Source organism: Anolis carolinensis, chromosome 1 (genome assembly GCF_035594765.1).
Source record: "Anolis carolinensis isolate JA03-04 chromosome 1, rAnoCar3.1.pri, whole genome shotgun sequence".
NCBI classification, from domain to species: Eukaryota; Metazoa; Chordata; class Lepidosauria; order Squamata; family Dactyloidae; genus Anolis; species Anolis carolinensis.
The window spans coordinates 178,549,728-178,561,488 of NC_085841.1; the positions used below are offsets into that span (position 1 = coordinate 178,549,728).

The 11,761-nt window shown below is 41.9% G+C and overlaps 1 protein-coding gene across 2 annotated transcripts; it reads right to left on the reverse strand.

Moving 5' to 3' along the window:
• Nucleotides 1–841: 841 nt before the first annotated feature.
• On the reverse strand, nucleotides 842–11,760 carry maip1 (matrix AAA peptidase interacting protein 1). 2 transcript variants are annotated; one of them, XM_008113746.3, is made up of 5 exons: nucleotides 11,295–11,760; nucleotides 7,431–7,502; nucleotides 5,041–5,167; nucleotides 2,912–3,016; nucleotides 842–2,044 (listed from the first exon to the last, which is right to left on the reverse strand). In XM_008113746.3, exons 1-4 carry the CDS (start codon nucleotides 11,640–11,642, stop codon nucleotides 2,925–2,927), a joined length of 639 nt encoding a protein of 212 aa, XP_008111953.2. In that variant the 5' UTR covers nucleotides 11,643–11,760; the 3' UTR covers nucleotides 842–2,044; nucleotides 2,912–2,924. The 2 variants fall into 2 exon arrangements, with proteins under 2 accessions (XP_008111953.2, XP_003215209.2); XM_003215161.4 differs by having other exon boundaries at nucleotides 2,912–3,062; nucleotides 11,295–11,754.
• Nucleotide 11,761: the final 1 nt, after the last annotated feature.

The following is an 11,761-nucleotide window of genomic DNA, read 5'->3' on the forward strand; positions in this document are numbered from 1 at the left end:
AACAGCCAATGGTGAGCAATGATAAGAGTTTCAGTTCAACAGATAATTCCCATCTCTTCTCTAGATATTTAAAATGGCCCTTTCTTTCGAAGTAATGTGTTGGTATGCCTTTATGTGCCTGAGGACTTGCCTAAAGGTGAGAGTATTTATGTCACAATTAACCAGTGCCAAAATACATGGCACAGTGATGGCTAGCTTCTGGCTGCTTGTGCCAATGTAAGAAAGTAGCTGGGAATTATTTTCTAAAGAGAAATGACTGTGCACACGTGTCAAAACACCTGCTCTTTCATCTCTAATACAGGCACTCCAACATATATATATTTTTTTACAGTTTTAAAAAAATCAAGGTATGGTACAAACCTTTTAAAGTAAGCATCTTGCAGTGCTAGAAAGGGAGCTTTAAACCTTTTGCCAAAAGGATTTTATCACTTCAATGTTAAACACTGCAAAAAGGACAGAATAGTCAGGTTTGCGTCTTCTCTCACTCCCAGCACCTCAGGGCCCTTCCAAACAGCCATATAACCCAGAATATCAAGGCAGAACATTCCAGAATATCAGCTTTGAACTGCGTTATCTGAGTCTACACTGCCATATATTCCAGTTCAAAGCAGAAAATGTGGGATTTTATTCAGCTGTGTGGAAGGGACCTCATTCTTCTACATTCTTTACAATAGTCCTGTGAAGTAAGACAACTCAATGTATGTTTATAAAAGCAAGGAAATTAAAACCCTTCTGTTGCTAAGGAATTCTATTTGTTGTTACTGCATGCCTTCAGCTCTAAGCCAGTCACAGTACAACAATGAAAACACACCAGTTCTCTTATCAATGACTAGAATTCACATTTATGTTTCATTTTAAGGTTTATTCCAAGTGTTTCACTTGAGAGGTAAAAAGGTCCCATTAAATCATGCTTTTCTAGTTACTGCTGTGTTTAGACATGCCTCCATTTCCACCTTCTTTTATTATTTCTTGCCAGAGCCATTATGAAGCATAATGTACTAGAAGGCACAATATAAATAACACTACTCTGAAAAGCTTTCACATGTAAAAGTGGAGTGTAATATTCTCATATTATCGGCCCTTTAGTGGCATCTCCTCATATTTTTCCAAAGTGGGTGCTTAGTCCAGGTGTTATAAGTGTGGATAAACTGCAAACTTCCATGTACAATCAAAAGCACAAAAGGATGCAATTTTCCAACTCTTTCTAGGACCAGGCAGGGAATCTTTGCATGACTGAATCCTTCTTTGCCCTCCTGGGCTAACCAAGCAAAGAAAGACTTCACACCATAGCTCCACAGATCCTCCAACAGCCACACTATTCAATGAGTCACTGATCTGAATCAGTCCTTAGGAGTTTATGTTTCCCTCCACTGGCCAGATGCAAGGAAAAAGTTGTTGACTTCATTCATCATAGTTATATTTTATGTAAGTTCAATCTATTGAATGATCTTTTCTCGTGTAATAGATGAGTGGAAACAAGAAAGGAATGAAAAGATAAACTTCAAATTACTTCTCACAGTTCTGATCCTATAGTGAAGACTTTAAAAAAAAACACCCCCAATTTTTTATGTAAAATAGAAGTACAGCGTTTGGAATGATCACGTTTTCTTAGTGGTTTTTCCAAGGCTTCCAATGTCTATTTATGAATATTCACTTGGAAAAAGATGTGACATTCCAACACAAACATCTAGCCAACACATATTTTCTTTCAAATTCACCTCAAGGTTTCTCATCACCGAAGGCAGACAGGGTCCTAGTAAGTCCAGTGGCAGATCAGGAACAGGTTTCTGAGATTTCCAGGTTGGCGATACAAAAATTTATTTTATGCTTTGGGGACAAGACTGTGTTAAGGTAATCAACAAGTACAAAAGTTCTCCACAAGAAACGGTGGAACACACTTGCTGAGATGTCTGTTGATATGTCAGTTTGCTGATAGTTTTCTAGGAAAGTCTGTGTCCAGGGAACTTATTCTAATAACTTTGGATGTTCAATTCGGGTAATTGTCCAGTCGGGTTTCACACCTTGTGTAAATTCTCTTCGGAATCTGGGGAGGGAAGTGGGGACAAAATGAAAATAACATAAACTACACCATAAGCCTTTCTATACCACTAATATTAAATTAAAGCAGAAAAGAAGAAAAATGTCTTCATTTTTATCACCACAAATCCACTCTACTATCACTATTAGCGGAAGATACACTGGCATAAACTCAATTGTGATAGTACTAACGAGGGCAAGCAGAACAAATTGAATTGACAAGGTTATTCAAACAAGCTTTCCAATTAACAACAGTCTGGGAAGCTATACGTTGAAGCAAGGGAAAGAGAATAACGAATAGCTATATTCACTCCAACAATCTTTCCTATTTGTTTATATCAGGAGGGGGAAAAGCGTGGCTTTAGAAAAATGACATGTCCCAACAGGAACTTACTTTCTATTATTAAAAAATTGCTTCCTGTGTGAAAATGTCCTCTGTGCCCTCTAGAAAGAATGAATAGGGGCCTTCAGGGGTATTTTTAAATTTTTGGTGAGAAGATATGGGGAATGTGTGTCTGTACTACATTTCTGCAGGATGTGTTTGTAATATACACCTACTTTCCCACGGTTGCCCAACTTTGGTTTACAAGCTTGAGGAAGTAACAGGTCTTGTACAAGAATCTACATCAGGTATAGGAAAACTTCTGCCCTCCAGGTGTTTTGGACTCCAACTCCCACAATTCATAACAGCTGGTAAGCTGTTAGGAATTGTGGGAATTGAAGTCCAAAACACCTGGAGGGAAGAAGTTTGCCCATATCTAATCTACATGAAAGCTCACTCTTGTTCTAATGTACCCGTTTGGTACAAATTTCTTTACGCTCAAGAGTACAAAATCATCATCATGTAGGAAAAAGAAAACAGTGGCAGACTTACTCATAATTTGCTGTTAAAAGACGCTTTGTTTCCTTTGATGCTTCATCTCCAAAGACAACTTGGAATACTTTGGTTCCATCTGGAGTCTCGTCAGGAAGGTCAGCACTAGTCAGGTACCAGAAGCGCATCAGGATACTGACAAATTTTCTTCCTGTTCACATAACAACAGTGATATTCGAAGCCAAAAAGATGTTTAAACTGAAGTACGGTATATAAATTAGTATAAAGAGGTATAGAACAAAGGTGCCTCATTTAGATACATCCATACTGCAGTGTATTTAAACCGCCCCAAGTCCCCTGGGGAGAGGGGGCAGGATATAAATAAACATTATTATTATTATTATTATTATTATTGTCTGTTTTATGAGACAGTCACAGCCATGCTACTGCATGCGAAAGCCACTGGAAGAAAAGGTGGCATTATGAACCTTTGATAGAAATGGGCATTATTCCCACAGAGTTCCTCCAGTATTCCCCTACCAGACCTCTTCAGATTTCAAGAGCGAGGTATGGTTAGAAAAAAAAGTTACACCAGAAGCCCTAGAGAGCCATGTTCAGTCAGTGTTGACAATACAGAGCTAGATGGATTCAGTATAAGCCACGTTTTTCATACAATTGTTAGAAACCCACAGACTTTCTTCCCTGGCCTTTTACATGCATCTCTTCAATGGTGGCCAACAGTTTTTGAAGTTAAGTGAAGAGAACTATGCAATGCTCCACATGCTGAACAGCAACTCCCAGTAGCTCCTGCCTACAGAGCCAATTGTGAAGAATACTGAGAGCGGCAGTATCACGATGCTACTGGGCTCCATAAATGAGCATCATTCTCATCCTTGCATGAGCTCCACTTCTTTGCTCTTGAGTAAGCCTTTACTTGGCAATGAGGTAAGACTATTCATGAATGAGCCTATTGGCTCAATAATAGGGCTGCAGAAGAGACTCTGCAAGTCCCTTCTTGGCCAATTTTTCCCTTTCTTGAGAATGATGGCCGGGGGGGCCTATCTTTCCCCGCACTCACTGCCTTAAATCAATACAGGAGAGCATTGGGCTTTCCAGATGTTTTTGGACTGCTACCCCATTAGCCATCAAAGCCAAAGGTGAGAGATGATAGAGATTATTAACTAACAATATCTTAAGGGTCACACACTTCCTACCCTTGTTTGAAATGGCCTTAACACTTACAGTGCCCCATAGTCTCAGGTTTGCTGCTATTGTTATATACCTTTATGTTGTTTCTAACTTAAAGGTTTACTTGGTAAGCGTTTGCTATTGTCACAAATGCAAATATATATTCAGTTATGAAGAGCCCATGGTTTATACGTTGATTGGAGTTAAAGTGAAATCCCTATTATTTTCCAGCTCAAATTATGTGATGTAATTGTTAGAAATGCCAAATCTCCTTGTGCTCTTCTTCAAAGAGAAAAAAAATGCTGTGGCAGGGGTTTCCTTTTATTAAGTCAGGTCATTAGTGTTTCTAGGCCAACAATATCTATTTTAAGAGCTGCCGTTTCTGTCACCAGCTGAATAGTAATACTTTATTTTTATACCCCACCTCCATCTCCCCGAAGGGACTTGGGGTGGCTTACATGGGGCCAAGCCCGGATAAAAACAGCAAACTAAATAAAACATCAAAAAAATATATATACATACAGACACAGATATTAAAATTCAACACTCTAAACATAACAGCAGTATAAAATGATAGTCATACTAAAACATGGATCTGAACCAATTAAGTAGTGGCTTCTCTTTGCTCTCTTGCCCCAAATCCGTTAACTGAAGATACTATGTGTAAGCCTGACATTTGGGAACAATGTGCTCCACAATTAACTCTACAAACATGGTAACATGGTGGAAGCAGAATTTAAATACTTTTCTGCCAGAGATTGCTTTCCTCTTCATACAACGGCATCTGACTTTGCTTTATTGGTGCAATGTGGAGAATGTGGTAAGGATATACTAAGTGGTGAATAGTGGGCAAGCAACAAAGAGGGCAAGTCAATATTGTTAACACTAGAATTGAACGGAAGAGAAGGGTACTTGAAAATGGTATTGAAAAAGAATAAGATATCAATTGCTGCAACAACTCTCAAAGGATTGAAGGAAAGTATTATGAAATGGATGCATACCACTATCATCGTAGTAAATGCCAACATCTCCAGCTGTTGTATACATTATTTCATCCATATCAGCAGCAAGGGCACTTCGGTGATTTTCAGACAGTAAAGAAAGCTTCTCCTTCAGTATCTGTACCATCTGATGTAGACAAAGAATAATTAACATTAGTCCTGTATGAAGCCTGTTTACGCAAGTGTAAGACAGCTACAGAAGTATCTGTGATGCTTTCCACTTTCCTTGCAAGCCCCCTGTTGACTTATAGCAACCTTATGAATTTCACAGAGATTTTCTCAGTCAAGGACTACTTATGAGTTGGCTTGCCGTTGTCTTCCTTAGAAATATGGCTTACAGCAACTAAGACGTCATATTGAGGAGGGAACAAGCCTGTTTTCTGCAGTTCCAGAGATTAAGACACAAAGGAATAGATTCAGACTACAAAAAAAAGGAAGTCTACCTAAACATTAGGAAGAACTTCTTGATGGTAAGATCTCTTTGATATTGGAATGCGCTGGGGGAGTCTCCTCTGGAGAATCTTAAACAGAGGCTAGGCAACCATCTGTCGGGAGTGCTTTGATTGTGCATTCTTGCATGGCAGGGGTTGATCCAAATGGACCTTACACTCTTTTCCAACTCTCGAATTTTAGAATTCTACACTTACCACCTCAATATCTAAAAATATACACTTACCACCTCTATATCTAAAAATATACACTTACCACCTCAATTTCTTTTTTTTTTTCAAAACTCATAGATACTGATACCTAATGATACTACTTAGTCCTCTTGCTTCCCATACATTTCTTATTACTATTGTCAAGTACATGTTGGAATTGTTAATGCTCGCATTTGAGAAAATTCTGACCTGAACATTATTATCTATGAATTAAGTCAACTGAAATAATTCACTGCTGTTGTGTTATGTGTAAAGGAACTTTTTACTGTATAAATGGAGTATTCGTAGCAGGTCTCACGAGGGCAGTAAGGACCCTTTTTGTTGCTGTATTCTATTTTTGCTTCCCTATTCTGTTTGTACTGTGCTTGACTGAAAAGTCCCAGGGTTCTCCTCAACTGGGAGTCGTAGACTCCATCGTGGGAACTCTTGCGTCAAAGAGCTGAAGCCAAGCCTCATTGTTCACTGATGAGGAAAAGCACACTGCACATTCTTGTAAGTACTATTTTTAATACTATTACATGCTAACTATCCAAGATTGTTACCACTAAAAGGCATTCTGGTACTCTGTCTTGGGAAACCCTAACTTTAATAATGTTTTGTCCCTAAAAATGGTAGCAGAACTAAGAGAGCCAAGTTGTATATTTGTGTGGCCGTGGTAGTGGTTCTGTTACTTTAGAACAAAACAGTAAAAAGTGGCAATGACTAGGCTACAAACAGTGCTATAGACAAGAAAACCTACAGCTTGTTGTCTTTGAAACTCCATTACAGTAGTTGAAACACTGCAAAATGAATGTAAGATATGCTAACTATTTCAGATTTACATTTATGCTCATGAACAACCAAACACAATCCCCAAAAACTACTTGACCAAAGCATTTCTGAGGAACCAGATCACTGGGGAATGATATCTGCAACATATTCTTTAGTTTCAGGGTGCCTTGGGACAAGCAGTTGTGATAAGACCCCAGGAGATTTCTCCAGCTGTCTGTTCTCACACGTCTCTGCACATCATTTCCCAATGCCCTGATCTCCAGCGCCTCAAAAGCATTTTGGTTGGGGCTTTGTCAGATTGCACAGGTAAATTGAGAAGCACAATCAGTTGGAACTGTAATGACTCTAACAATGCAGGATCTCAGACACTGTTGCCACTCCCCAGGAACAGCTTTGGTCAGCGAACAAAAATCCCCAACCTTATCTTGTCCATCTTAGAACCCTTCTACACTGCCCTATATCCCAGGATCTGATCCCACATTATCTGCTTTAAACTAGATTATATGAATCTCCACTACCAGATAATCTGAGATAAGCAGATAATCTGGGATAAGCAGATAATCTGGGATCAGATCCTGTGATATAGGGCAGTGTAGATCCAGCCTTAGACCTCAATCTGGACTGCAGAGGTTCCCTAGTGACTCCATCTTTCAGAAAGGATGAAGAAGAAGACAAAGATAAGTAGAATATGAGAACCTCCAAAAGTGAAATGTCTGCTTTGCTCTCCCAACACCTTCCACAATACAAGATAGATAAGTGGGGAGTGACTCATGTTTAGCAAGCACCTTGAGGGTCATCTATGCACCAAATGGTAGTAAAAATGACTCAAACCATATCTTCTATCTTGAAGAAACCCATTTTGTCCTCTATAAAGAATTATCAGATTAAGAGATAATGGGAAGGTTTTGCTTGCACAATAACAACAAATAATGACAGTGAGGGTGGAATTGCAGTTACCTCTTTTGAGACAAGCTCCTCCAGGAGGTCATATTTACATTGAGCAATTAGTCTTGAAACATGAGCAAAGGCCTAGAAGACAAACAAAAATATGTTTGTTCAAGAATAAGCAGCTCTGAATTCATTTCAAGGCATTATACTTCTTGAACATTTGACAGACTGGAACTGCTCATATAATTTAGTCAAAGTGTTTTACACTAAACTAGGTTTGTCTTTCTTCACTTTCAATTACTGTATTTCCATATTAACATCAAATGAATACTAAGTTTATGGCATGGTATAGTATGGAGCAGGGGTTCCCAAATTACGGCCCAGGGGCCACATGTGGCCCATCAAAGCCATTTATCCGGCCCCCATGGCGGAAACTCCCTCCTCCGCCAAGGAAGGTGCGTGCAGTGCAAGGGAGGAGGGAAAGGCACGTGCCTTTCCCACTTCCTCCCTCGCCCGGTGCGTGCCTTCCAAAGCTTTGCTTCTTTATAATAGTATTTTAATTATTATTTTATTAATTATTAATTATTAAAGGGTGCTTTGCTAGTGCTTTTGGTGCACAAAGGCAGAAGGGGGTTGGACTAAATAGCACAAGGGGTCTCTTCCAACCCTCTGTGTTGTTGTTGTTATTGTTATTATTATTATTATTATTATTATTATTGACACAAAGACACAGTATAACACAGCAAATGAGATATATACCCTGTTTCCCCAAAAATAAGACAGTGTCTTATACTAATTTTTCCTTCCAAAGTTGTGCTAGGTCTTTTTTTCAGGTGATGTCTTATTTTTACATGCAGAAGAATTTACATTTATTGTTGAACAAAAAATGAACATTTATTATATACTGTACAATAGTTGTCATCACAAACCAGCATAACGAGACAAACTGTGAATCCTATCAAGAATTTCTTATTACTACCATTCTATGGTACATACATTTACCAATCCTGCATGCTCTGGTGTTCTGTTCAGCGGGCATACTTTCAAATACGTCTTACTTTCGGGGGAGGCCTTATATTTAGCAATTCAGCAAAACCTCTACTAGGTCTTATTTTCTGGGGATGCCTTATCTTCGGGGAAACAGGATATGCTGGATTTCGAATCACAAAATCACAAGTCGAACACTTCCCAAGAGTTTGGGACTTTGTGATGTATTATTATTATTATTATTATTATTATTATTATTATTATTATTATTAACAACATTGAGGCTGGGTAGCTATCTGTCAGGGTGCTTTGTTTTTGCTTTTGGTGCACAAAGGCAGAAGGGGGTTGAACTAAATGGCCCAAGGGGTCTCTTCCAACCCCCTTTATTATTTTTATGATGATGATAATGATTATTACAGTAGAGTTCCACTTATCCGTCTTCCGCTAATCCGACACTCCGTATTATCCAAGGCCCTGGGCGCCCTCCCTCTCTCCCTCACCCTTCCCTCCTTCCCTCGCTCTCTGGCTCGCTCAGGAAGAGGATTGCTGGGAGCAGCGGCAGGGACAGCCTGGAAGCCTCCCTTGGGAGCTGCACTGCCCCCGCCGCTTGTACTCTTCCTCCTCCTCCTCTCCCTTGATAGCCAGCCTGCCGAAAGAGAAGAGGAGGAGGATCGCTGGGAGAAGCGATGCTGGCAGTGCAGCCCCCAAGTGGGGCTTTCAGGCTGCCCCCTGTATGCTTCTCCCGACAATCCTTGTCTTCCTCTCCCTCGATAGCCAATCTGCCAAGGGTGAAGGGGAGGAGGATCGCCAGGAGAAGCAATGGGGGCAGTGCAGCCTCCAAGCAGGGCTTCCAGGCTGCCCCCGGGGCTTCTCCCGGTGATCCTCTTCTTCCTCTCCCTCGATAGCCAGCCTGCCGAGGACGATGAGGAGCCTCTTCCCCAGCAACAGGGGAAGAGGCTCCTTCTTCTGCCACCCTCCCTATTATGCGACAATTTCGCTTATCCAACATTCTGCCGGCCAGTTTAAGTCAGATAAGCGAGACTATACTGTATTAACATTGAGGCTGTATTTGTTCCCAGTTTGTTTGTTTTTTACTTCAAAATAAGATATGTGAAGTATGTATAGGAATTTGCTCATAATTTTTTAAAATTACAGTCCGGCCCTCCAACAGCCTGAGGGACGTAGGATCAATGGACTGAGAATTCATGGATACTGATGGCCAACTATATATTTTTATACATAGTGGTCAGTGCTCTTTAATTTCTACCTAATTTGTGTCCCCAGACGTTAATGAATGACAACTCCCACCACTTTTAATTATCCATCATGTGACTTGGGATAATAGGAATTGTAGCCAAACAGCCTTTGTGGCTGAGGTTGGGGACTCTGAGAACTCAGTGCAAAGCAGATACTGTGGGATATTCTGCCTTGATATTGGATTTTATACAGCTGTGTGGAAAGGGCTCAAGGCCTCATCTACATTGCCATATAAAATCCAGATTATCTACTTTGAACTGGATTATATGGCAGTGTGGATACAAAACCCAGTTCATATCAAATAATGTGGAATATCAGTTTTGGTAATCTAGACTATATGGCACTGTAGAAGGGGTCCAAGGCTCCTGTTGTGTTTGTGGTGCCTAAAGGCCCTTTCCACATAGCCATATAACCCAGAATATCAAGGCAAATAATCCACAATATCTGTTTTGTACTGGGTTACTTGAGGGCCCTTCCAGATAGGCCCTACATCTCATGTTCCGATCCCAGGTTTTCTGCTTTAATCTAGATTATATGAATCAGCACTACCAGATAACCTGGGATAAACAGAAAACATGGGATCAGATCCTGGAATATAGGGCCCTTCCACACAGCTGAATAAAATCCCACATTTTCTGTTTTGAACTAGAATATATGGCAGTGTGAATTCAGATAACCAGTTCAAAGAAAATATTGTGGGATTTTCTGCATTGATATTCTGGGTTATATGGCTGTGTGGAAGAGTCCTGAGTCAACACTGCCATATAATTTAGTTCAATGTGGATTTTATACACTTGTGTGGAAGAGGCCTAACAGGCAGGCAACAGGAATTTTGAATCCTTTTTCAAGTCCTTCTCCCTCTTGTCTCGGGCCCTTTCTAAACTACGATATAATCCAAATCATCAAAGCAGATAATCCATATGATCTGCTTTGAACTGGATTATTTGAGTCTCTGGCCCCTTTCACACAGCTGAATAAAATCCCACATTTTCTGCTTTGAACTGGGATATACGGCAGTGTGGACTCGGGGCCCTTCCACACAGCCCTATATCCCAGAATAAAAGTAAAGGTAGAGGTTTCCCCTGACGTTAAGTCCAGTCATATCTGACTCTGGGGGTTGGTGCTCATCTCCATTTCTAAGCCAAAGAGCCGGCGTTGTCCGTAGACACCTCTAAGGTCATGTGGCCGGCATGACTGCATGGAGCACCGTTACCTCACGCCGGAGCGATACAATGGCATGTTTTCGAACTGCTAGGTTGGCAGATGCTGGGGCTAACAGCGGACGCTCACTCCGCTCCCGGGATTTGAACCTGCGACCTTTCGGTCTGCAAGTTCAGTAGCTCAGTGCTTTAACACACTTCGCCACCAAGGCAGAAAACCTCACATTATCTGCTTTGAAGTGGAATCTATGGCAGTGTGGACTCAGATAACCCAGTTCAAGGCAGATATTGTGGGATTTTCTGCCTTGATATTCTGGGTTATATGGCTGTGTGGAAGGGCCCGAAATTGCCCTATGATCCGGTTCAAAGCACATCATCCGGAGGTGATATGGCAGTGTGGAAAGGACCGTATTCTCTCCCGAAGTCCGCCGTGCTATGGCGGGCAGGGCGCGCAGGCGAGCGAGGGCGGGCTTCCTTCCTTCCTTCCACGGTGGCCCTGTCAAAGGCCCCTGCTCTCCCCCATCCTCACCTGCTTGGCGCCTTCCGTGAACTCGTGGATGCTGAACTCCTGGTCGAAGTAGGCGCGGATGAGGAAGAAGTACAGGCGGGTGCGGAGCCACATCAGCGGGTTGGGGACCCCCACCACCACCACGGCCCTCTTCTTCCTCCGCCCTCGCCCGGAGTCGCTGCTGAAAGGCCGAGCTGAAGGAGGAGGGAGCGGCGGCGGCAGCCTCCGGGGGGGAAGGAGAGGAGAGGGAGCCGCCAAAAGCAAGAAGGAGCGACGCGGAAAGTCGGCGGAAGAAGCAGCAGTCCGGAGGAGGCCGCGGCAGCGCCGGCAACAGAGGCCCCGCGGCAGCAGCACCAGTGCCGCCGCCATTGCGCCCTCAGAGAGCGGCGCCGGAAGAAGTCCGGGTGGGAACAAAAGGAGACGCCGCTAAGGTTCCGCTTACGAAACATTCGCCCGCCTTTTTTGAGCCAGGCAAGGAGGACCCACAT

Excerpts from the sequence above, each read along its gene's own strand:
- maip1 (XM_003215161.4), bottom strand. The coding sequence starts at position 11,642 with ATGGCGGCGGCACTGGTGCTGCTGCCGCGGGGCCTCTGTTGCCGGCGC. Across the intron at positions 7,503-11,294 it reads TCACGGAAGGCGCCAAGCAG|GCCTTTGCTCATGTTTCAAG; the intron begins GTGAGGATGGGG and ends TTTGTCTTCTAG. Across the intron at positions 2,045-2,911 it reads CTTTTAACAGCAAATTATGA|ATTCCGAAGAGAATTTACAC; the intron begins GTAAGTCTGCCA and ends TTCCCTCCCCAG.